The 26,278-nt window shown below is 43.0% G+C and overlaps 2 protein-coding genes across 14 annotated transcripts in view; one reads left to right on the top strand and one right to left on the bottom strand.

Moving 5' to 3' along the window:
• The window catches only part of ULK4 (unc-51 like kinase 4), a 255,460-nt gene that overhangs the window by 215,407 nt on the left and 13,775 nt on the right, over nt 1–26,278 (top strand). For 10 of the 11 annotated variants that reach the window (XM_039570876.1, XM_039570906.1, XM_039570894.1 and 7 more), the window contains one exon: nt 2,332–4,530. The exons of the other annotated variant lie outside the window; for it this stretch is intronic. In XM_039570876.1, the coding sequence (XP_039426810.1) occupies nt 2,332–2,416 (85 nt within the window). In that variant the 3' untranslated portion in view covers nt 2,417–4,530. Of the gene's footprint in view, nt 1–2,331; nt 4,531–26,278 lie in introns of those variants that run through there. 11 annotated transcript variants of the gene reach the window in all.
• CTNNB1 (catenin beta 1) lies at nt 4,116–26,176 on the bottom strand. Of its 3 annotated transcripts, XM_039570925.1 has the most exons (17): nt 25,910–26,167; nt 22,727–22,802; nt 12,520–12,580; nt 11,826–12,053; nt 11,433–11,686; nt 11,104–11,342; nt 10,817–11,018; nt 10,338–10,482; nt 9,755–9,858; nt 9,325–9,663; nt 8,917–9,075; nt 7,902–8,021; nt 7,600–7,750; nt 7,389–7,510; nt 6,154–6,214; nt 5,178–5,398; nt 4,116–4,889 (listed from the first exon to the last, which is right to left on the bottom strand). In XM_039570925.1, the coding sequence occupies exons 3-16, from the start codon at nt 12,530–12,532 to the stop codon at nt 5,190–5,192; spliced, it is 2,346 nt and encodes a 781-aa protein (XP_039426859.1). In that variant the 5' UTR covers nt 12,533–12,580; nt 22,727–22,802; nt 25,910–26,167; the 3' UTR covers nt 4,116–4,889; nt 5,178–5,189. The 3 variants fall into 3 exon arrangements, with proteins under 3 accessions (XP_039426859.1, XP_039426858.1, XP_039426861.1); XM_039570924.1 differs by lacking the exon at nt 22,727–22,802 and having other exon boundaries at nt 25,910–26,176; XM_039570927.1 differs by lacking the exons at nt 5,178–5,398; nt 22,727–22,802 and having other exon boundaries at nt 25,910–26,172.

Here is a 26,278-nt window from a genome sequence, read left to right as displayed (position 1 = left end):
AAAACAAATTTTGTACTTCTGCTGTGGGCTGTTAGGCTTCATTTCACTCCTGGTTGAACTAAAATTCATAGAGAAGTTGTAGTTCAGAGGTCAGTTTTTGAAACACTTAAGATAATCTCTTCAGTGCTCTTTGTGCTCCCAAATGCAGGCTTTTGGGAAAATTGGCTCCTCAGCATTATGGCAGTGTGGTAGCCTGTGTTGGAAGGAAGGAGGGGTGTGGGCAGACGTGAAAAGGAAATGTTCGGGATGTGGTGAGTGTAAGGAGGTGTTCACCGAGGACTTACCAAACCTGTTGAGAGCAGTCAGCATCCCTCTTGCACACTCAGCTGCTGACTCACAGGGTTTTGTATGACACATTAAATTATCTCAGTACAATAAAATGTCAGCTCTCCCCAAGGGAGACACAGGCACCACCACTGAAGATGAGAGTGGGGGGAAGATGGGCTTTTCTTCTGTTAGAAACAGCTTTCACTCTGTTGGGAGTATTTCAGCATTAGATGCACCAGATAGCCCAGTCACTGTCTTTGAATTCTGCTTTTCTGGCTTCCTCAGTAGTTTATTACAGTCTGCACATTTCTGTATGCAGAAAAACACATGCTACAGAGCCCAACTAAACAGTACTCGCTCTTATTTAACACAAGATGCTCAGTAGATCAAATTCCAGCTGGTGCCATTGAGAACTGTTCAGATACATTAAGATGAGCCAGGTCCCTCTGCTGTGCCGAGCTCCTGCACTGCAACAGCAACAAGGGACCCCCTGAGAACTCATGGATTTCATTTCCCCTCCTCCCCTTCTTCTTTAGGGAACACATGTCCCTATCCATTTGCCTCCAGAGGAGACTGAGAGGTTTCAGGCTGATTCTTGGGGCTGCCATGCATAAATTGGCAACAGGCAGGCAGGGGAAGCCTGGGGAAGCTTTATCAGACTTAGCTGAATGGACATTTGTTTGGAAGGTATAGATATTCTGCCTTCTCTTCAGATTTCCTTATGTGGCATCTTTCCCAGAATAGTCCTTGTGACCTAATAAACTTGGTCTCCTCACCTGTGCTTTGAACCTGGTTAAGGAGCCTCTCTGTATCTCCTGCAGAACCGGAAATGGTTTAGAGGCGGCTACAGCTGAGACCTGGATCTAAGCCATCCTCGGGGTAGTCTAAACTCCCAGGCCCTTCCACCCACATATTACCACTGGTTTGAATTGCTTGAGGAGTGATTTTGCTTTGCTCATTTCTTACAGACAGGTTTCTAATCTCTCCCTCTTCCTATGTGTCAGAACCGGGGTTCCAGCCGAGCAGTCACGTGCCAGGAGAAGGGCACTGTTTGGATTGAAAGCTGCTTTTGGTGCTCCCCTGCTGCTGTGTAGCAGCCATGGATTGCCAAACTCTCTCTCTGTGATGCTTCCTGAGCTTGTTGGAACAGGCACTTTAAAGAGTGACATGACCAACCCATTTTGCTCAGTGACCACCTGGAATCAAATCCATGCTTTAAAATATGGGATCATGGACATTTATTTTTCAATGAAGACAGTTGCTAAGATGAATTTGTTTCAGATAACTGAATTATCTGATTTAAATTGCTGATTATTAAGACATTGGCTTATGTAGCGTGAACTGATCATTTGGATTTTCTGGTTAGCTCTGCATTCCCCAAACTGTGGAGTACTGGTAGGTATCGTCATTAGCAGCAGTCAAGGAAGTTGCAGATTGGTCTGCTGGTATCCTTTCTAAGCTAGAGATGAGGGATGGGAGTCCATAAAGAAACTAAAAATACTTGATTCTGTGGACTACCAGTAATGTGTTAGAGCCTCTGTTCCAATGCTAGAAAAAAATGTGTTTCCAGAAGAAAAAAACAGGCAAAAAATATGTAATAAAACCTTAGGCGAGGAAGCAAAGGGCCCCCGTGCAGCACCGTGGTTGGAGGGACTGTCGCTCCTCCTTGCAGGAGGTGGGCAACACCTGCAGTGGCAGTGCCTGCCTGTGCAGAGCAGCGCTGCAGGCAGAGGGCTGTGTGTGTGTGAAAATACATCTTTCTGTCAAGCTGGAAGTGTGTGTGTGTGGAGTCACGGGGTGTATGATAAATTCTATCTGCTTTCTTTTACAGAGGAGGTTGAGTGAGGTAGCAGTTACTGGGAGTTTGAGCTCAAATTCATTTCTACACGAGTGGCTACAGGGCAGAATCACTGGTTACGTTACTGCTTAACAAAAAGCAGGTAGAGAGTGCAGTTAATGGCTACTCAGAGTTTTCCAGCATAGATAAAGGCAAATGTGGAATTTGAACAAAACATTTTTTTCTCCTGAGGATGTCTAATAGATGTTACTGGTTTTAATTCCTAGCTCTCACGCTGACATTGCTGTTGCTTCTTTGGCATTTGAAATTCTGAGAACACTGGGACATGAAAATATCAAGACTCCCAAGTGAACCATTTTTGACCAGCCTTTGGAAACATGCAGGTTGTGTAACCTGCTCATCACTTCAGTCCTGCAGGAACACCCTCATGAGCTGAGCAGATGTAACTCATTTAGCAATCTGAGCTGCAGCATATGCAGAATTTGGGCTGGCTCAGGAAGGGAGGGAAGCTGGTTTGGGATCAAGGGGGTGGTGGTTTGTTTTTTAAACCCCTGTAAGGATGAATTCTTGGTTACTACTTTGCCTTGCTGGCATTACATGATGTAGCTCAAGTATTTGATAGCTTGAAAGTGTAAATTAAATAAATAGTAGAGTTACTTCACAATATAAAGTGTTTCACTATTTCAAGCTGCTGTTAGAAATGCTCATTTATCTTTTGGAGCAGGTGACTGCCTCGGCTGTTCATCTTAAGGAGTCACCTCAGGCTTGTGACTGGCACTAGAAAATACCTTTTTATCAAGACAGACAATATTGTTCACCTCAAGCAACCAGTACCCAACCACTGTGATCACACAGAGGCTATGAGTATGTGGCATGTAAGGATGATAGATGGTACCCAAGTTTCTGCTCAGCTGCCAACACTCCTGGCTACGGCTCTTTGAGGTGTGATGATGACCCTGGCAGTTTGCCAAAGCCCCAGTAAAAGCCAGTACCCCAGAAAGGGTCCCCTAGAGCTTGCAGATCCCAGAGTGTGTGAAGAGTTGAATTCTTCTCTGCATGTGCTGTGGTTGGCATCTGTCAGTGCAGCAACTCCATGTTCTTGCTGCACTCACCAAGCACAGGTGCCTATGAGAGCTGCTGCTACACCCCTCTCAGACAGCCCTGGTACCTGGAGTCTGTGGAAGCAAGCAAACAGCCCCAGGTAAACAGATTTCACCTTGTGTGTTTTATTACATTACTTCAAATATCAAATTGCATAGCTTAACAGCTGGAGTTACTAGAAACAGGGAAGAGTTGAGTGCTGGCTCTTATTTGGTCTAGTGTTTCACAGTACAAGTCAAGCAGCTGAGTGTGGCGAGAGGAACAAAGCTGAATTCCTTGGGTGAGACCTTTCCCTCTGCAGTGGAAGGGGAAGCAGGCTGCTGCAGTCGCTTTCAGCATCTTGAGCCAGGAGTCTGTGCAGCCAAGGCCTGCTCTGATCTGCTGGCAAACTGCTGCCTGGAGTGGAAGTGCCGAGAGTGTTGCTCCCACAGAGCTGGTGACAGCTGCACGGTGCAGATGTGCAGTCTGTGGCTGAGCCAGCAGTCTCAGAACCACTTTGTCCCCTTCCAGTCACACAGATTCCCACTTCCACCCAGCTCTGAACACTAAGGACACATGAAAAAGGCTTTGAGCCATTGAACCTGCTGATCTTTTCACCCACCCTTAGTGATGGGGCACCGCTGAGGGGAGCTGAGGCAAGAGGCTGTTGGTCCTTTTTGAAGCCCAGAAGAGCTCTGAGGCTGGCAGGCCTAGCACACAGTGGAGTTGCCTCACATCTGGCTAGACCCTGCCACATGCTGAGGAACCTGCCAAAGCAAAGCAGGGAAAGATGGTGCCACAGAGGCCTGCAGCAAGAAAGCTCCAGGCTAGGAAGGGGAACTGTGCCATAGTGGGATCAAAGAGGTAAATTATTCTTCACTCCCCCCACACTAAAGTGGCTGTGCAAAAATCCAGGGCTATTTCTTAACAGACAAATATACTTTGTGATCTGAAATAATTTGACACAGAGTGAATTAAAAGTTTACTTTAATTTTGAACCATTTTATAACTGCATTTTTCTCATGAAGCATCTGTGTCACAGCAGGCTACAATAACTTTGGGATAAAAGGCAACTGGTAAACTGTCCAATACAAGGTTCCAAATAAACAGTTCTTACTGGCCCCTACCCAGACATATCCCAGATAAAGTTTTTGATCAAAAACATGAAATAGATCCACCTGCTTATTTTAAGCATATTAAAAAGGAAACTAATTGGACCATTTCTATTTGTCTAGTTTTTTATACAAAAAAGCTACACAATGTTACACTTTATTCAGAATACAGTTAGAGCGATTATGAATTAGTGTTCTACACCTTTACTCAATCCTTAAAAATTAGAAACTGCTGTAGCATATTCACTATAACTTAATACTACGAGAGACTTTAAAAAAAACTAACAACAATTACTGCAAAAAGAAAGGCTACTTCCAAAGCAAGCAAGGTCAGTACCATTACAGAGATTTAAAAAAAATAATAAATTTTTAACAAGCAAGGCTAGGGTTTGATAAATTCCATCTTGCAATTCATTCTTGTGCATTCTTCATTTCTTGAATCACTCCCAAAATCCATTTGTATTATTACTCCTCGACCAAAAAGGACCAGAACAAAAAGTTTACTTCAATTGTTCCCATAGGAAACTCAGCTTGGTTAGTGTGTCAGGCACTTTCTGAGATACTAGCCCACCCCTCGAGCCCTCTCAGCAACTCTACAGGCCAATCAATGCAAGTTCACTCAGATGATACAGCTGCAAAGAGAAAAACACAGGTGTCAGTGCTCCCGAGTTGTAAAGGGCTGTTGTAACACAAAGACTGCATGAAGCCGGTGCACAAGACATTACAGTTAATTACTTCCACACTTCACAGCAGAAGTCAGTTTGGAGTGTGCTGATTGTGTGTTTCCAGAGCATTTATTCATTATTCTGGCACACTGGGACCCAATTGAGCCAATCCCTCCCTGCCAACCAAGTCCTCAGTCCAGTCAGCTGTTTTTCTCTTTTTGTTTTGTTTTGAAATTCAAGGTTGGAGCTTCTTACCTAAAGGATGATTTACAGGTCAGTATCGAACCAGGCCAACTGATTACTGTCACCTGGAGGCAGCCCATCCATAAGATCCTGGGCATGGCCAAGATCTGGCAGACCATCAACTGGGTAGTCAGCACCAGGGTGGTGGCCACCCATTTCATGTTCCATCATAGGGTCCATACCCAAGGCATCCTGACCGTATCCGCCAGAGTGGAAAGAACGGTAGCTAGGATCTAAGAAAGTTAAAGGTGGCAGAGGGAAAAAAAGCATAATGTTAACAGATGTTAGATGCATCAGAAGCTGCAAGTATCAGTGTGTGAGGAGATCATGTAGCCATCTAATTGTTTTCTAGTTCAGCCAAGTTCAACACAATCTGGTGCCTGCCCTTAACGGCTATTCCATTGTCCGGAACAGCCTTCCAGTAGGATTCTGCAGACAAAGCACACTGCAGTCAGAAGCACGAGCAGATTCCAGCCAAGCCATTAGTCTGCACAATCAACACTACTAAAATTCAACAATACTGCAGCAAAACCAGGCTCCAAGACTGTAGACTTGCTTCTGAAAGACTAGTCAAAAATAGCTCAGAATCCTTAGGGATAGGCTTGCGTTCAAATCTATAGACACTTACAGACTAACGCATTCAATACCAGCTTTGTTGTTTTAAAGAAAAACTGCACTGTTGGAATTGTCAAGTCCATTTGTAAGGAATGTAAAAGATTTGTGGAAACAACAGCTCAGCAGGAGGTGTTCCCACAGGACTCAGACAAGAGACACTGGTTTTGCATGTTCATACAGCTCCCATTTCAGTGCTGCCAGTGGTGCTGCAGAAACTGGTTATTTGAACTGGCAGTTCCCCATCTGCCTGTCAGTTTGCAATACCTTGCTGAAGAGTAAATTCACTCTTCACTCATTTGCAGTTCTCCTTTAAAATCTATGACTTGACTTCATCCAGTTTAAAGTTTAGTCAACGGGAACAGAAGACACATACCATCTGGGCGGTATCCAAGAGGCTCTCCCTGGGCACCAATATCCAGTCCGAGATCCGCTGTCTATGTGCACACAAAGAATTACAAAACAGATTTAACATCAGGTCTTTTGCCCAGCACTGTAATTCTGAGTTTAAAAAGTTGTGAAGCTTGCCCCAGATCCCTTTGAACAACTCCTCTGCAGTGAGCACTGCAGCACTGCTGTCAACATAAAATGCCTTTTTAGCTAAGTATCTGCATCCAACATGCAATTCCACAGATCACTGGAAAGAGGGTTCTGTCTGGGAATGAAAAAGATGGGGTAGGTCTAGGAACACTTCTCAGGTACACCTGTCCAGATCCTGCAAGTCAGATATTCCCAAGCCAGCAACAAAGCTTTTAAAGGAACCTCTCCCATTTGTTCAATCAATCACAGAAGTAACTGCCTGCCTGCAGAGCAACTGCCTAACTCCAATCTCAAAGAGATACTGCACTTTAGCTCCCCCCCCTGCACATTCTCGTGGTAGATACAGATTTTAGGAAAACAGAAGAGTAAGCACTGAAATACTACAAATCAAAGGCTACTGCCCTTTATGGAGTAGATACCTACAAGATAAGACAAGCTAGGCTCCTAAATCTTAAGAATTTGTGGGAAGACAAAGAATTAGTGAAGCCTTCCCTGTATCCCATGCACACAGACTGACTTCAGTCTCAATTCACTGTGTAGCCCCTTAAACATGAAAAAAAGGCCATGTGTGATAATGAGTCTGCAAACATATTCAAGTCTGAAATCTCAGTTCTCAGGAAAGGTTGCATTTCCAGCCCAAGACTACTAATCCTGCATTGTTGGCTTGATAGAAGCCTCACAAGATACATTTTATATTTATGCTTCCCTCATATCACTCGTGTTTCTATTTTTGCACCCAGAGTTCATTAGGTTTTGACAAGCAACACAGAAAAGTACGAAGTTCTTATATACAGCTTTGCACACTAGCAAACATAATGAGCTTTACACACTTCAGCAGCAGCAGAGAACAGACTCTTCCTCTCTGCCAGGGAAAAAGCAGCTTGAAGGCTACTTACTGCAGGTTTGCTGCACCTGAACTCAGAGAGAGAGTAAAGAAGGTACAGCCACCACAAAAGCTATGTAAAGCTGGGCCTGTATCACTGATGGCATTTACACTTCTCTGGTGGAAGAAGGAAGGACATAGAAGCGAGATCTCCCCAGGGAACTGTTAACACAGAAGACAGAACCCACCTCATTCCAAGCCATTGGCTCGGTCCGGAACAGGGAGCTTGTCAATTCAACCGAAAGTCGCTTCTTATAGTCCTGTGGTTTGTCCTCAGACATTCTGAACAGCACTGCAGCTGCATAGGTTGCTGCCCAAAGGAAGAGTGATTTTAGTAGAGGTCAAGACTTCTATCAGCTCTTCTAACACAAGTATGAAACCGGCCTTAAGTTCACTTACCAACACCCTCATTCCTAGAATGAAGCAGTTCTGTTAAAGGAGCAGTTGCACCTTCAGCTTCGATTGCTTCAGCTGCCTCCTTGTCTTGAGCCAGTTCACAAAGCACACCAGCAGCTACTCTCTGGATATTCTCAATGGGAGAGTACAACAACTGCAACCAAAACACGAGGGTTCTTTAGCTCCTCCACTTGAAACGAGCTCTTCAGCACACTCTGACTTAGCAGTTCTAGCCAGAAAGTGCAAGAGCTATTTTGCTTCTTTTCCTAATATGTACTACAGTGCTGTCTTGAGCACTTACTTACCTGCACAAATAGTGGAATGGTATTTAGACCCCTGATTACGATTCGATTATGAACATCACGTGCAAGAATGTGCAGGGCTCCAGTGCAACCCTCGACGATTTCTTCCATACGCACACCCTCCTAGTTATGGAGAGAAAAGGCGTTTCTGAATTTGAGATACTGTGTGCTCTCAAGTTCTTAAGTGACTGTCAAAAACTCAATCAGCAGTTTCAGCTAATCAACCAAACCTGTCCCCTGCACATACCCCCTTCCCCACCAAGTGCTGGCCTTCAAACCCCTGCTGGGAGTCAGCCCAGTTTACCCACCCAAATTCAGTATGTGACACATCTCAGTGGAACGCCTCAGTGGTTGTTATTATGAACTTCACCTCTGGTAACACCATCTCTTTCTATAACCTGCATTAGCCTGGCAGTTACTGAGCTGGAAAAAGCAGTTGCCAGTAACAAAGAGGACCCTTCCTGCCTCTGCACAAATTAACTACAGCCTGTACTAGTAGATGCTGCTTCCATTTGCTGTGCTAAGCAAACTTCCCCTTTGTTAATGTGTTTAACAGGATAAAAATAATCAAATTGAGACTGATCTTGTCACACTGACCTGAACAGGTAATGAGTATGGAGCCTGCACAACTTCTCAATACTTCTACAGCACCCTTGCAAATATGCAGTAAGGTGTGATAGCATTCTTAAACCTATTCTTCTGAGGAGGATAAGGGAGCTCTCATTTCTTGGTAGAGAATTACTTGTAGGCAGTACCAGTATTTCTGTGAGCTATAACGTTCAGAATTAAATGCTCAAGAGGTTCTTATTAAAATAAGAACCAAAGTTTTGGAATTCTTATTTATTTAAGAAAAATCTCAGGTCTGCCAAGACAGAGCTATATGCACACAGAGAATAACATGAACTAGAGCAAATAAGACGACAGTTCTTTAGCCCAAGCACTGCTGGGCTGAGGTGCACTGACAAACGAGGAGTTGGAGAGAACTTTTAGAGATGCAGTGCCAGGAGAGGGCACTTACCACAAACTGCTGTTGTGTCCCACCCATGGAAGTGCGTCGCTGAGTATCCTGGTGTGCTCTAACCAGCAACTGCACTAGCCTTGGAATAGCACCTTGTTCACGCAGCGGGGCATGGTTTGCAGGACACAGAGCCAGGTTGCGGATCAAGCCAACAGTAGCCTGCAGGTAAGGAACAGGTGGGGAACGAGAGCACAAGGGGAGTGCTTACTGTTAGTGACTTTTTTAATCAGTTCATCTCAAATGTTTAAATCTCTAAGAAAAAACATGAAGTTGCTCAACTGAAGCAACTTCTCCATCAGACAAATTGCACCCCCAACACCTTGGAAACAAAGTATTTTTCACTTTTAAAGTTACATTTTAAAAAACAACAGTTTTCAGTTTCTGCTCTGGCAGCTTTTAATCATTTACCTTGATCAAAGGCCAGTGTGAGGGTGGATGCAACAGCTTTACCACCACTGGGAGTCCATAATGGAGGCGAACTGCATTTTGAGCCATCTCTGCTTCTTGGTGTCTGCTGGTGAGGTGACGGAGCGCACAGATTGCGGGTTCCGTGATGTCTTCCCTGTCTCCAGCCCGGAGAACTGTGCGCACGAGAGCCTCGATGCCACCAACCTGGCACACCATCATCTTGTTCTTGTAGTTGTTGCAGGTAAGGTTAGAAAGGATGCCAGCAGCACAAGTCACAACATTAATATCATCTGATCCTAAAAGCTGAACTAGAGTTCCTAGAAGGCCTTCCATGCCCTCCTGCAGAAAAAGAGGGAAGAAAAAGTTAAGTCTTCTCTTCCACTGTGTTGACTTTTGAAGTCAACAGAAGAGCCTCAGAAGAGCCCTTTACCTGCTTTGTTGCAGCATCTGACAGATTTCTCAGAGTCCAGAGACAGTTCTGGACAAGACGCTGGCTTGGATCTGTGAGGTGGAGCCCCAAAGCTTGCATCCCACCTGGAAGATGGTACAGATTTGACACCATTACTCAGATTCGACACTGTATTCTGACGCTCATCTTGTGAGCAGTGAGATCCTTCTCTTCCTTAAAGTCTGAGTGCAAAATCTCACAAGCTTTTGGATCCTTCTTGCTGTTAATATCACAATATGGCTGGGCCCTAGCCCTTCTTCACATAGGAAAATAAGCCCTTGAAATTCCCTATGTGACACTGGGCCTTTTAAATGTGTGCATGTTCTCAGGGATGCATCCTGACAACACTCAGCCACTAATGCCACCCAGTTAACAACACAGTGGAGTTACTTAAAACAGCCATCCTTTTATACTTCTGTATACAAAAGGCTTCCAAACCTGGTTATGGACTTAAGGACCAACCCGAGTTCATTTTTTCATGCTGGCAATTTCTGTTCTTGGTGGAATGAATTGATCCCAAAGTACTACATAGATGTTTAAGTTAGCATGAGTACAATGTACTTACCAGCCTCAACAATAGCAGGTTTGTTGCTGGAGCAGACTGACAACACCTTCAGCACCCTACTTGTGGTCCACAATAGTTTCTCATAAGTATAGGTCCTCATTATGTTTACTAAAGCCTGGGGTCCACCACTTGCCAGAATAATCAGCTGAAAGACAGCAAAAATAATATTTGTCTGTCACTTCCTACGCACGTCAGCAGGTAGTAAATGTTGCTGGCTTACACCCCTCATGGTTACAGTTCCCTAAAAAAACATTCCCATCTGCTTATGTGGACTCTTAAGTTCTTAAATTCTCCCTAGAAGCACAGCAGCATTTCTGCAAGATAATTCCTGTATCCCTCCCCTTTTGCAAGGTCAGGACTGGCAAAAGCCAGTGGCACATGGCTGGAGATTCAGAGTCAGGAGGTCAGTACACAAGAACTGTCGGGCCATTCATTACATGCTTGCTCATTTTAAGTATTTCAGCATCAAAGGCACCTACCTTACTTTCTTGATTGCCATATGCTAAAATCTGAAGGCAGTCTGTTGTGATGGCCAAGAATTTGACATTTGTCTTGTTGAGCAAAGCCACCATTTTCTGCAGCCCACCAGCGAGACGGACAGCCATCTTGGCTCCTTCCTGATGTAACAGGAGATTGTGAAGAGTTGTAATGGCATAGAACAGCACAGAGTCCACCGGGGACCTAAAGAAGGGAAAATCCTCATGAGCACCTGGCTCCTAGCACACCCAACTGCAAAACACAAGTACTGCCTCAGTAGTGCACATACCCCAGCATTTTAACCAAAGCAGGGATGCCTCCTGATTTGAAGATTGCCAGCAAGCCTTCACGGTGATGTGAGAGGTTGTGTAGCGTCCCTGCAGTACACCGGGCTGTCTCCACGTCGTTTGTGTTTTGCATGGTACGTACAATGGCAGACACCATCTGAGGAGATCTCATAATGGCATGGCGGGACGCTTCCTTTTTGGACAGCTGATGAACCATAACTGCAGCCTTGTTCACCACCACCTAACACAAGTGTTTGAATAAAGCTTTTAGTTTTAAGGCCATTGAAGATGCTCCAAAAGCAAGCTTTACCCAGGCAAAGAAAACACTTACCTGGTCCTCATCGTTCAACAGTTTGGTCAGTTCTGGGATTGCACGAGTTGCAAGTTCAGCATCATCTTGGTAGTTTATCAAATTAACAACAGCATGTTTTAACATCTGGGATGGCTCAGCCAGGCGCTGCACATTAGTTGGATGAGCTGCATCAAACTGCGTGGATGGGATTTGCATTCCTTCATCCAGTGTTTCAGGGAACATAGCTGCACGCACCCTCTGAGCTCTAGTCATTGCATACTGGCCATCAATATCTGAAAACAAGGCAAGTCATAGTAACCTCAGACTAGGAATAAAAAGCTCATCATCCAGATTGGCAATAACTGTGTTGTTAGGTTTCTGTATTGTTGAACTGCATGTCCAAGCAAACCGGTGTAATAGGAAAGGCCTTACCTGCAACTTGCTCCTGGGTGAAGGACTGAGAGAACCCCTGCTCCCACTCGTACAGCACTTGTGTTGTGTCCACATCTTCTTCTTCAGGATTTCCCTTGCCACTCAAGGAGGGAGCAGTTGTTGTGGCACCAGAATGGATACCAGAGTCCAGATATGACTGCTGTTGCCAATGACTGACTGCTGCTTTTCTGTCTGGCTCCATTGCCATATCCAGCTCCATCAAGTCAGCTGTAAAAAACCATTGGTGAACAATTAAGTTTAGTTCAATTACTCCAGCATGTATTAATCCTACTAGAGATGACACAGATTTTAAATTAAAATGAATTGTTATAAACAACTACCTCAACCCAGCACTGCAAGTGAGCAGCAATTTTAAACTGAGGCTTTACACTGAACCAATGCAGACATGTAAACCTGAGGAACAGGCAGAACAATCACTGCTATTGTGGCTGTCCTGACCTACTGCTTAAAGGTTCCCTTTTCCACATGCCGTGGTTATGTACTTGACTGTACTTAAGGGACCCAAAATGCTTACAAGAAACTTGTCTGAAGGTTTGATTTCCAGTGTAAACTATTAATTACTGTAATATAGCAGATGTTATTCAATCCAAGTCAAGTGACTTTGAAAAGTTAAAAAAAAAGGAATAAGGAGTCTTCTAGATTCTAGTAACAGAAATTGCAACTTATTATGTACCTTGAGTTGCCATGTTCCTTGTTATGCTCCCAGAACTCTTTCCTGCGCCCTTTCAGAGATCCTAAAAAAGAGCAAGGTTAGAACTTATTAAACACTAATCAGACTAGTAAGACAGGATTTCACATTAAGAACACTAGAATTGCAAACTAAGGCTTGGCACATCTTGCCATTTCATTACTACAGTGAGTATACTCAAATGCTAATTAGCAAAGCCCCATGGACAGACATGCATAAGAACATGATGTATCACCCAGACTTCTTCTGTCAGGTTATACGTAAGATATTCTCTTAGAGCTGCAAGAGAACAAGAATTGAAGGCTGACCGTGACAGAGCTAATTTTTTACTCCTCTATCTTTGCTTAAGATGAAGTCCAGACATTAAATTCCAGAGTTTGGAAATGCCACAAAGACAATGGCTAAATGTCAGACTTCCTCATTTCTCTCAAAGATTAACTACTTAGAAGATACTAGAAAAACTGTTTGATACAGGGCTACGACTGAATTTTCATGGGGAAAGCTGAAATGACCATGTAAGGCAAGCTGCTATTATTTCAGTGGCACAAAGAGTACCTAAAGAATTGTAATTGTAACCTCCTAGTTTACTCCCTTCCTGTACCATAAGAATAAAGGTTTCTTCCTACACAAAGCTCTTCCTTGAAGTTAAAACTAAAAATTGAACCAGCTTTATAAAAAAAAAAAAAAACAAAAAACAAACCTGTCCTTCAGTTGCACACACATTGATTCACCAAACTAATTTTTATTTTTTGCACAGAAAGCCAAGATAATTGGGGGCAGGAGGCTGAAATATGATCAAATGACCTATCCAAATTTTCAGTATGCACCTCCAATTGATATCACCAAGCAATATGGTTTTATGGTATTTGTACCATAAATTTGTACCACAAATATTGTACCATATTTGTGATTTATGGTATTTGTACCATAAATCTGTAGCTGTCTCTTCACTAACCCAGAAAGAGAAATTTGAGGCTACAGCTCCAGAATGGGTCACTTTTATTTCATTTGCTCCCCTTCCCCCCTCTGTCCCACAGTCCCACACTGTTTCCAGCACAGACAGAGCTGGTGACAGCCTATTCTGGGAGCCAGCCAAGCAGAAACATTTGTAGTGGTAGCTTGTGCAGGGAGCAAAACCACCTCTTGCAACCATCAGCTTTCAATGTGCCATCATTAGGTGTTAGAGCTGTGCCGACCAAAACATTCCGGCACAATGAAGTAAAGGCAAGGCACTAATCCCTGAAAGGACAGGTCTGCAGTGCTGCACCAGGAGAATAAAGTACACCTGATGCTGTATTTGTGTAAAGGCAGATTTCCCAGTTTAAGTTTCCTTCAGGAGTACTTTTTTGAAAATCATAATTAAACAGAGGACAGGCCTGCAGTTTAAAAGTCTCACTGGATAGGTGGCACAAACTTGTATTTCACTGACTCTGAGCCAGCTGCAAGATACTCCAACACCCCAAGCAATCTTGTTGCTTTGCTTTACAAATGCCAGTGCTGTTTGTCCTGACTCTGCACTCCCACTTTTGGCAGCAACCGTTCCCTGGCTCTTTTAAAACGGACAGTAGATCTGCATCTGCAGCAGATAAGCAGCATTAAGCTGATATAAGACATTACACAACATACAATAAAAGCATCCTGCTGTGCAGCTGGAAACTCTAAACTGGTCCTACTCCACAGCATGGAAGAGACAGGTCAACTCAGAGTCTGTCCTTGACAATGTGCATAGAGGATGTGCTGACAACAGACAGTCCCTCCCTTACCACTGGATTCTTCCATACTGTTAGGCGTTTGAGAGTAGCAGTGGCAAGTGGAAGGAAAAGCTTAAATCATGTTCACCATTGATTAAAAAATTCTAATGAGTAGCTAAGCTGAGGAAGTGCCTATACAGAAGCTTGATAGTTCTCTGCAGGTCTTCTGCATTACACTGCAAATTCCACTAACACCTTCCAAACAGAAAGAAGGGAATAGCACTAACAGTAAAATTTGTATCCTTGCTCCCTGTAGTCCTCACTCTAAGTGAAATGTGACACTGCCAATAAAAAATTTGGCATATTCTAGCTGCCATAAGAAGTTTTCAATATGCTTAGCACAAAAAAGATCTATTTTTATCATAACTTTGCCATCTCCTCCCATCAGGACTATGCTAAAAAAAGGATCACCAAACTAGTTTTGAAGTCAACTGGTTCATCTACCAGTATGTTAAGAGCAGTGACTATGCTTTGAGACATTTACTACCACCTGAGATTCCTATTTGCAGTAAGGGGCTTGGGAACACTTATAATTTTCTCCACCGTTGAATTCTGCACCAGTGAAGGCAACTGGCTTATAGCACCTGCACTCTGAAATTGCTGTTTCCATTTCAGCAGCCTGAAGAGATCAGAAGAGCAGCTCTACCATTAGGTAAAATCCAACAGACCAGAGTAGCCACTGAACTGCAGCACTATTCCAAAATAACACTGACAAACATCTACAAAACAGCAATGAAGAAATACTATGTGTTCAGAAATACATTACCAGTCAGACATTCAGTCTTTGGAATGCTGACCCTAGATCAGCCTGCTAACTCCATCTGCAAGTTCCAACATCCCGATCTGCACTTCATACACCTGTAGCCCCCCAGCAATTCCTGGTAGCTTTTTTTTATTATTATTTACATGGGGAATTGGGTTTAATCCTCGAAGTCCAAACTAACTGCCAAACAAAAGTAGCCAGGGTTTGATTTTAGGTTTTCTGCACTTAAACATTCTCTCATCTTTTCCTTCACATTCTCTTCTAATTTCAACAGGGGGTAAGCTGAGTCCAGGCAAGCTGCTGACTTTGTCTTCCTGTTTGCCACTGTCAAGGTTAACCAACACACCTACAAAGGGAGCGACACCACCAGGCTTAGGTACAAACATCTGTGCTGCTCATTTTCCTGACAAACTGGATCAGTACAAGGTCAGCCAAACACATCTCAGCCATCAGGAAGAGACAGAAGTCCTCAGCATACTTTACAAACAAACTTCAGCATAACAGCAAGCTTCTGCAAGCTTTGCTGTTTTTGAAGACTAGAAGATACTAGGAAATTGGAATTTGGTAAATATCACGTTACATGGTTCACATGGTTGTACTACAAGGAGTTATAGGACTCTTCACTTCTCAAAAATCTCCTCCTGACCTATGAGAGTTATCTACTTGCTTAGCAAGCATCACCAGTTCTGTGTTTAAATGGAGGTTGGAGCTTTTTAGACTATGTATTAAAAAAACTCATGTGAAGAGCAATTCAAGATGTTGCACTAGGCTATATTGCATGGCATCTGTCCCAGTCTAAAAAACTGGGAAAAATGGTTCTGCAAGCTTAGAAGGCACATGAGCTAATAATTTCAAATTATTACAGAAGACAATTCAAATTTCTTGATTTTTCAAAAGGAATGTAAGAAGTATAATGTATTATTTCTGATCATGTATTTTTATTAGATATTAATTTCTGATTTTGGACAATAGTTCCACATATGCCAAGAAAATCAACAAGCCTACAGTAGTTCTCAAACCTGAACAATTCTCTTCAGTAAGAGTGACTCAAATTACACCTGATCTGATAAGCAGTTCCCTCCCGATCCCTGCCACCTTTATAAAGCAAGTCAAAGTTTGCAAGTCTGCCATAAATCCTTTGTGTGAGAGTAGTATGTTACTAAAACATGCAGGAGAAATCCAGACTGATCCATCCAAACACCATGAGTTACTGCACACAAACACACCTACTGACCATGTTTTCCTCTTCTACATTTCTGTCTTATCTAGGACAGGCCAAGCAACTGCATCTTTAAACTACCCACCAGCTCTGAATGACACATTTGTTACATAGAACAGGCACATCATCTTCATCTTCTGACAGTTAACAGCAATTAAAAATGTGTATCATGTACACACAAGTGAAGAGAAGTACCTGTACTGGAAAATAGTTTTTATCCAAGTGCTCTGAAATTATTCCAACCATTCCCAAGGTGTTAGTGAAAGCATTCTTTGGGTCTGATTTTGTAACTGGTCTTAGCTGCCTGCCTGTTACCTGTATATCTTCTTTATAAAAATCCACAGCCAAAATATACAGGCAACAGCAGGTCCACTGCTAATAACATTGGAGAGCACTCATTTCTGTGACCCAAGTCCTTATATTTTCAGTTCTTAATGTAGCAGAAGCTTCCTAATTAACCTTAGTTTTCAAGTTGGGAATTTGGAAAATACATCCAATTAAGGAATTAAAAAACAAATCACAACAAAACAACCCTTTTTAATCTTCCCTTGGAAGTTGTTCGCCTGTTTTCTAGAAAACAAAATGTGGGGGAGGAGGAATCATCCAAGTATGACAATACTGACAGTGGAAACATCAGGAAAAAAGCTTTCATGGTATAAAGGCACTTTAGGCAAGAGTGGCTGAACTGTCTCTAAGCAATTTTTGGTCTAACCTAAGCCCCAGATACAAGCTCTTGCAACAGACAGACCTAGTTCTATTGATCTTAGTCTTGTGAAGACATGATCCAAACTGTGGTAAACTTCTAATTATTCCTTATCCAAATGTGGATTAAATTCTCTCCTCCCATATCCCCTGCAGGTTCTAAAGAAAACTGAGAATTTTTATCTGGCTTTACTGAGCTCTGGTTAAAGTACCTTTGGAGGTAATTTTGGAAGTCCTTCATGTACCACGTGCTTCTGTAAGACTGCTAAAAAGTCCTGGAAGGATAGTTTTGGTGTTGTGTGTTTTAAGGAATGTTAGGAGCTTGTGGTAGGAATGACAGCTGGGGTTTAGAATTTTTTGTAAAAAATGAACAGAAGATACTTCTTTTTGAAAATAGGTACAGAATGTGCTCATATTTCACTCTGAAGATCACATTTTTTAAAAATTTATTTTCCTTGTACAAAGATACCAGAGAGGAGTACAAACAACACATTTCCTGAAATACATTCCCATATCCAGTAAACAAATACTGAGGAGCATTCCCATATTCTGTTTCCAGCATTAGCATTTGCAGTCCTCAGCCACTTTGTCCCCTCTAAAAGAAATAGCTACATACAGTGAGTGTAGATTATTCTGAAGTTAGTTATATGCAAGTATTAGAAGGCCTTGATTACTGGGAAATTAGTCACCCACCAATACTGACTTCTGCACATCAGTGCTTTAAGGACTTTAATGCACCAAAGCTACTATGAAACTCACTGAAAAGTGGCTCTTGAATAATGGCTATGGGCTGCATATTATCACATTAAACAAAGCAAGGTACTACTTGCATGTTTTTAGAGATAGCAAAATTAAGGCTTACCTTATTATCAATACTAGGAACCAGAGTATAAAACTTAATGTATTTTATATTAATGTCAGGCTTCCTTCTGGTTTTAACAGGGTGATTTTTAATAGTGGGTAAAAATGTCTTCAGGTGACTTATGACATCTTAACCTAGTGGAAGAAACTTAGTATGGAACACCAAAAGGCAACAAGTCAAACCATGCAGTCTTTTTCCTCTAAAAAGGAAAAATATCCATAGGTTTTCACAGCTTTAAAACTTTTCTACTTTTTTGGGGGTTACACAGTAGAAACATTCATCTATAGCCTTCACTACTACCTCAGAAGAAGTGCCATGGCAAGAGATGAAGTAATATTACTATATTTAACTGTTGTGCCAAGTAGTAACTTAAACTATTTCAGTAGTTCCACTGAAAACTAAGAGCTACCAGTAATCTTGATCTGAATGCCACAGCATGGGCCCATACTGAAATCCATCTTACTGATCCTGGACTGCAACAGAACAGACTCATTTATAAACTTTTAACTTGTGGCAAAATTGCTCTGGTTGTTTCCTCAAGCAACATTTGCTTAGCTAGCATCCTTCCCTCCAACCACTATGCTGTTCTTGCTTAGTGAAGTATTTCTCCTCTCTCCAGTGATGAACTCAGTGTCCTGTGTAATCCCTCCAGCTCAAATTTATCCAAGCAGGAACACTTCAGACAAGAGATTCTACTGATGCCTGCAGAAAGTTAGAAGATGCCTTCCAAACAGCAATACATTCTATCTTAGATTTAGCTAACCAGATCATAGTAAATTTGACTCTGAACCCAGAATTTACAATAGTAATGTTAAAATGGTCTTTAAATTCTCTTATTATTAAGACTGAAAGTCTAAGGTTTGTTTTTCCTAACAAATTTCAGGAAATTAAGAAATCTGAATATCTGCTTTACTGACCTCAATGGTTAAAAGGTTCCAATTTCCAAGCCTTAAATATCTTTAATACATGCTGAAAGAGGCAACAAACTAGCTCAGATAATCCACAGATTTAAAGTGGGAGAGGGGTGCAGATCTGCCAAAACTCACTGCAAGTTACCTCTATTTCAGCCACTCTTCTTTGCTGCTTTATTTTCAATTCATTATTTCCTTTTTCCTTCAGGCATCCCAGATTGCTATTACATCAATTGTTCTGGCTTCTCAGCCTTTGTCTTCTGCCTTAGAAATTATCTAAAAATTCCTTTCTTCAACAAAGGCGGACGAACCTCCCTACACTATCTTTTGTAAGGGTTTTTTTCCTTGATGCCACTTGCAAAATAACGTGTTGCCTCTTTATTTTCAGTTCTCAGCAATCTAAGACCAAGAGTACAGAGCAGGGTTTCTATTCATGTGCCTATTGGCTAAAGCAAACAATATATAAATATTTCTTTCTTGCTAGACTTCTCCAAGTTGATTACAACTCCTTGATGGCACTGAAATGCAGGCAGTCTACTAATCTTGACTTAAACACTTGGCTAGCAGTATTTAAAAAGAGAACATATTCCTCAAAAAATATCTAGTGAAGGAAAAGACTTGGGTTGCAAGTTCCAAAAAACGTGAGGCTTGTTTTTGAGTCAATACAGTCTTAAGCAAATGTGGCAGAGGAGGAAAAGGGGCCACAAGAACTTTATGACAGCTGTAAGGTTCCAATCTGCCACATTTCACTTCTGGAGCACTACAGAGTGTTCTGATATGACAGGACACTCACCTGTTTTACCTTACCCTTCCTCCTAAAAGGGAAAGCAGGGTAGTAAGGAACCATACTTCCTACCCAGCTTGTAATGTTCAACAACTCCTAAGTTCCAAGTGCAGCTGAGACTATAACATAAGTGTAGCAAGAGCCACATTTCATTTTGCTCACCTAAAGTACAGAAAGCCACCCAGAACGTGGGTAGTTTTAATCAATTGCTGAAGAGCAGCTTTGCACTGACTGACAGTTCAGGTAACAAAGGGTATCAGAAGTGGGGGTTGGAGATTTCACTGGCAGATGGGTCTCTTCCAGATGCAGCCCCGTCCGTGCTGTGCTCCAAGCAACTAACACAGTATGAAGGCACTAACAGCTTGTGCAATTCATCAGAGTCTTCACAGGTACTAAGGTTTAAGCACCCTTTTAAAAACAACCATTAGAATTCTCACTAAAGCAAGAGCTAACATTGGTCTGAGAGCCACTGTCAGCCAACAAATACATCAGATAGCTAATGTACAAAATTATGAGAACCTGGAAGAGAATTCAGAACAAACACATCAGGAAAGTTACTAAAAAAGAAATAAAAGATCATCCTGGCACCAACCTGCACTATCATTCTAAAAGATGAACTTTGAAACTGTGGAACCTGCTAGGAAGCCTCCCCAAAAATGAAGCTGGCAATATCATGTAAAGGTTCTCCTTTTGAAAGAAAGGAGATGGACAGTACTTCACTCTTTAGGACAGACGTTCTAGAGAAACTTTGGTAGAAATTACAGACTGATGGGACATATGGATATGTCCAAATGCATTTGGTAGCAGTTACCTACCACTATAATTTCTTATCAGCAGTGCCCTACATAATTTGTTTGATGCTGGCCAGAGGCACATGGCTGAGCATGCAATGTAAAGAAAGCACCTCTTCACATAGTCACACAGTCTTAATTAAAATCATACTTATACTGCAGGAGCTGAAATCTCACAGCACTGGATCTTGTCACTTCAGAAATTAAGTGTTTAGATCCACAGCACAGTTATTTTGCTCTTTACCTAGAGAACATTCAAGAGTTACAAGAGATCTGTCAACACAATCCTTTACATTCAAAATCATGGGCAACTATACCAGCAGATTCTAACAAGATCTGCAAACAAAACACTTTCTGCCCTAGGTATTTATTTGTCCTTTCTAGAAATTTCTGGTCATTTCTAAGAGCTATAAGCAGCTGCTGTGTTCCAGTTGACAAATTATCAGGTCATGTTTGAAAGTAATGATTTAAGAGAGCTTTTCATGCGCAAGCATACCATAGCACTAGCAAAAACTTTCACTTTATTAACTGGCAAGATAGATCTCAAGTACCTAAGTATCCTCCTGACTGTCCAAGATAGGAGTTGATGATAATTTTAAACGTTATGACATGAAAACTGCTTCAACTACAACTCTGGTGCTACACATCCAGCTTGAGAACAAAAGTAATGAACTTCCTCACATAATGTACATATCAATCCCTTGACAGCAGTTTGTAGCTCAGTATTAAAGGACTGGTATGACAGTTTCACGTTTATGAACTTACATTAAGTTCATAACAAGATTATCAACCCAATTACTCATATGTCTTAATTGTTTTGACCAACTAAGCACCAGCACCACAAGCAAGCAACCTCAGAACAGTTACTAAGTCACTTCTGTTCAGCAGTGGATTTGAGATCTTCGGGTCACTGGCACACATTCCCACTAGGGCTTTGTGCAGCATTCACTAAGTTTGAGTATCCTCATGGCTGGGCAAAACATTAAGAGCAGTTTTATTATCACAGCTTAGAGAGCTCCTGCATTTTACTTGCGGGACACAGCTATCTACACTATACGTACTCCCATCTTCCTTGCTTTTGTTTCTATCCAAGGTTTAGTCTGCCAGCAGGACTCACGTAATAAATACGCACTGGTTTACTGCTTTTGGTCCATGTGCCCATACTTATCACTGAGTAAGATGACTGTAGTAGAGCTGGCAGTAGACAGGATCAAAATTCATTCTTTAGCCTTACCTAGTCACATACAAAAAAAAAAAACAGTTGCCATTGTGATCATTTAGAGGCAACCTATGATAATTCAGACAAATATTATACCACATTTAACACTCAAAGTTCAGGAACAAAACCACTGTCAGCCCTCAAGTTTCCCTGCCCACACAGTTTTGTGTGTCAAAAAGACAATGGTTCTGCAGTCATTTAACACAACCATGTGCATCACTAACAAAAGACACGGTTACAGAAGTACCTTTCCCTCCTGTTTGTTCATAACTTGAAACGCCCATTTTCACACCAATACAGGAACAACTTAGCAAACATCTCTTCCAAACCAGGAAGTATCTACCATAATCCAGTTTCTTCTTAGACTGCAACCACATAGCCAGCCCTGAACTTGGATGTTAAACATTAATCTCCACAGTTTAAGAAACCAGAGTGATTAGTCATAATTACACTGACACTAATGAAATACTTATGAATCTGAAAGTGGCTGTCTTTGCTTGTCTGCCAGAATAACTATGTATTTACAATAAGGCACACCAACACTCCAAAAAGGACTGTTTAAACAACAGACGTGCTAATGAAGTCTGACACTAAAAGATGTTTCTTCAACTCACTCTTAATTAAGGCGAACTGACAAGGCAGCTGCTTTTATTAGCACCTTTAGGATGTTAAGATTTCTGGCCACTGGAGGGCACCTGAATTGTTGCCAGGACAATACAGCACTACTTGCTACAGTTGCTGCAGAGTTGGCAAAGTTCTCCAATTTATACAAGTCTATTTAGCACAGTAAGTCAGCCCAGAAATGCTGGTTCCAGCAAATACATGTACAGTGCACACGGTGCATCTGCCAACTCCAGCAAAATCCAGCTAGCTCATACTGTTTTTTAAATGCAGCAACATAGAATACGAGATTAACTCTTTCAACCTTCTAAGTCAGTCCTCAAACAAGGTTCCAGAGTTAATTTAGTATTAAGTAACAGAGCAAGCACTTCACTTCTGCAACACTAATCCAGCCAACGTACATTGTTTCCTAAAGTCAACTTGGAACATGAACAAAAAGTTCTTCTGTAAAGCAACATTTGCACCCATACTTGCCAAGGCAACAAAAGCATAGCATGCATTTGTTTTCACATCAGAGTTAACACATTCATGAGGTCAGGCTGAGCTACAGGTATGTATCACCTGCTCACCTCATCTATTTGGTGTTCCACACAGAAATGCCAGAATTAGACTTCCATTAGTTCTCTCCCTTGCACTTGAAGTTACCTGTCAGTGAAAAAAGAAAAGAACAAAATGCCAAAAAACTAAACAACTTTTCTGGCTCCTTTCTTCTCATGAGAAGCAGCACAGGCTACACAGTGCCAGCACAGTTTAACACTTTACCTTCCTGGGCTAAAGCCTGATCACAGACTACAGCAAGTTTTACCTTGGAATCAAGTGCCAGAAATGGATATTAAAAGTTAACCACTGTCAGGCTGCCTTATGATGGCAAGTCTAGCCAATTCAATCGGTGCTTAACTGGAAAATCAGAAATATTGCCATGCCAGGATAATAATTTTATCTAAAGAGACAAGAAGAGTCACACACAATACTTACTGCCAAGGAGTTTGCCATTTCTAGGTTCCCACCCAGTCACCCAGCAAGCCACTGGGCTCAGAGCTTGCAAGTGCACGTTGTGAGAACCCAGGAACAAGTCACAGCTGCCTGCACAGTTTCTCACAGGTTTTATCAGGCTTTGTGAAGTATGATGTTTAAGATAAGTAAGGTCAGTCCTGATTTTCCTGCCATAGTATACAGGCTACCACAGTCACAGAACAAGTTTTGCTGCAGGTAACTGCACGATCACCACAACCCCTGCATTACCAGTTTAACTATGAATTAACGTAAGTGATTTTGATTACTGCTGTATTTGCACACTAGTCTGCCTACTAGACAATACTTTGCAGAAACATCCTTATCCAGAAGTTTCAGACTGCACATTCAGACTTCAGTTTCTGAGACAGAAGCCTCCAATAGCCGTATTTTCTGCTCCATTCCTGCCTCTTCCCTTTCTACCCCTGAAAATACTGCAAAATCAGAACAGTGCTAGTACTAACTTCTTGCCTTAACATCCCCAAAACCTCAAGTTCAACTCTTCAGAACACAGTATTTCAGGATGCTAGTTCAGATGCAGAGCCATGACAGACGGACATCTGCTTCACAAAGAAATCATTTTGTCTGAAGGGCAACCAGGTTTCACAAGCCAGTTACTGACACACCACAGAGCAAAATGCTGGTGTCCATAGTAGACACACACCATGCAAAGAGCCCAGCCTATTTATAGCATAGGCAAGAAAAAGGAAGCTTGTGTTGATAACGCTGTAACACAGCATTTGAAGAACTGATTTTTTCCTATCAAGTTTTACTTCATATGAAATCCTCGCTTCTAGAAGCTGTCGTGCATGGCACTGTCCTTTCCAACAAGGTGTTTTTACTTATTTCACCCCTAGATCTTGGGAAATGATCTGCTATATAGACCAAAGTGAACATTCCCCTGGATATCAGTTTATACCTAAACAGAAAATACCTGAACTAATAGATGAGCAAATACGACTTTTCTTTAGAACAACCCCAGAACAGTGAGACACTCAGTATGACTTTGTACTAACAGCTGAATTTAGAGAGTCTCAAACTCTTGCCTGAATACCTAAGCAGCTTCATTTGCAATAGTACCAGCCATTAGACAAATGACACAGTCGTCAGATACCTGCAGCTGTCAGCATCTTTTTATCAAAAGTGCAAGATCAACATTAGGTTCCTGGACTGTTAGGTACTGAAATTCACATTATAACTTGGGCCAATACACACCAGTAAGTTTTGCCACTTAGGCTTTTTTTTGGAGCCTTGCAGTAGTACCTTTATGTCATTCAGAAGCAAAATCGTAACTGGAAAGTTGCTCTCTGGTGTGTCTGAACTTAGTATCAAGAAAACCCTGATCCTCCTTCAGCTAGTTTTCTTGTCTTTGCCTTTACTGTAGTCTCAGCACATAAAGATCCTGTTTTACTAAAACCCCTCCTTGATTTCCGTCCCTCGACCTCAGCATACCAGCCCAGCCTCTTTCCATTCACCACTTGCATACTTTGGGGGATGGGAGGACCACAGATGTCTGGAATATACAGAGTGTCAGAACAATGGCTGCTCCATGAGAAAGAGATCAAGAAGTAGCTGATTACAAAGATCAACACCGCTATTCCTAAAGTCACAAGTTGCCCACGGTACCTTCACACAGTCTGTCCTTTCTTTCCAGAAGGGATAATCTTCAGAGAACGTTTTGGGGAAGAGATACAAAAAGAAACTACCAACGTCCTACATTGAGTTTTACCTAGGGAAGAATTCAAGGTTTTGCTAAATTTAAGAAAACTTGCTACTCTAGGAGTAGCTAATCACGCACAACAGAGATGAACTAAGCTTTGTTTTCTTAAACAAACAACAAACCACAAAACAACACACCTGGAGCCCCTGTTCCTAGAGGAATGAGAAATAAGTGCCCTAGGTAGTTCTGGGAGTAACCGCAAGTTGATTCCCACACCTCAGGAACGCGTTACTTTGGGAGGCTGGAGCCACCGTGGTCCCCCCAGCCGGCCACGGGAAGCAGCGGGCGCTTCCCCTTGCAGCTTGGGAGCCGCCACACCGCCCGGAGCCCAGTCATTCCCTACAAGACTCTGGTAGGGTGGATGTTAAAAAACTTAATTTGATTGCTCCCAGCTCTGGGGAAGCTTCATTTCGGTGACACCCAGCAGCAGCAGCATAACCTCTCCAGCAAATAGCAATGCCACTAAGACCGAAACCCCACAAGGCAACAGATTAGTTATCTCCCGCTGACTGCGGTGACCGTGATTAATTATATTCGGTACAAATAAACCCGTACCCTGCTCTCTTCCCCCTCCTATCGCCAAAGGGGATCTGCAGCCCACCGGCGAGTTAGTACTCCCCTAAAAAAGGGAAGGGGGAGGGAGGGAGAACCTTTAAAAAAAAAAAATAAAGGGTCATTAAAGTACTCCGGGTTCTGCTGCAAACGAGAGCAGAGCCGGGCGCAGGGACTCGCCTTCTCCCGCAGACCAGAGCAGCCACCCCCTCGCCCCAGGACGAGCTTCCCAAGAGACACCTCGGGAGCTGCAGCTGCCGCTCCTGCAGCCACGCAGCTGTCCAGACCTCCCAAAAACAAGAGCCCTCTCTCTCTCTTCCTTTCCTGCTCCCCCACCTCTCTCCCACCCCCGCTCCCCCCCTCCCCCAGCCCCGTCCTTCCCGCCGGGCACACCCTGGACCCCCTCACGGCCGCGGGGGGGGCCGGCGCGGGTTTGCCCCAAGTTCCCGCCGGAGAAAGCGGCACTAACGTTGCAGGAAGGGAGAGCGCAGGGTCCCCCCGGGCTCCGGCGGCGGCTGCTGCTGTTGCTGCCCAGGCGATCCCGGTCCGGTCCGTCTTTCCTTCCTTGTCCCCCCGCCTCCTCCTCCTCTCTCACGGCGGTGCCCCCGCCGCTGGCTCCCGGGTGGCGACCTTACGGGGCGGCGGTGTTTGTGTCCCCCGAGCGCCGCCGCTGCTCCCAGCGCCGAACCGAGCGAGAGTCTTAAAATGGCGTCGCTCACAAGGAGGTTCTTATAGCGAGCGGCGGGCCCGGCTGTGTATCCTGCCGCCGCGGCCGGGCCCCGCGCGCGGCATTCCACAGGCGCCCGGCGCTCAGGGCAGGCAGAGGGAGGAGGAGAAA

This window comes from Corvus cornix, chromosome 2 (assembly GCF_000738735.6).
Source record: "Corvus cornix cornix isolate S_Up_H32 chromosome 2, ASM73873v5, whole genome shotgun sequence".
NCBI classification, from domain to species: Eukaryota; Metazoa; Chordata; class Aves; order Passeriformes; family Corvidae; genus Corvus; species Corvus cornix.
The sequence above is the reverse complement of the archived record's forward strand: the minus strand, read 5'-3'. Positions and strand labels throughout refer to the sequence as shown.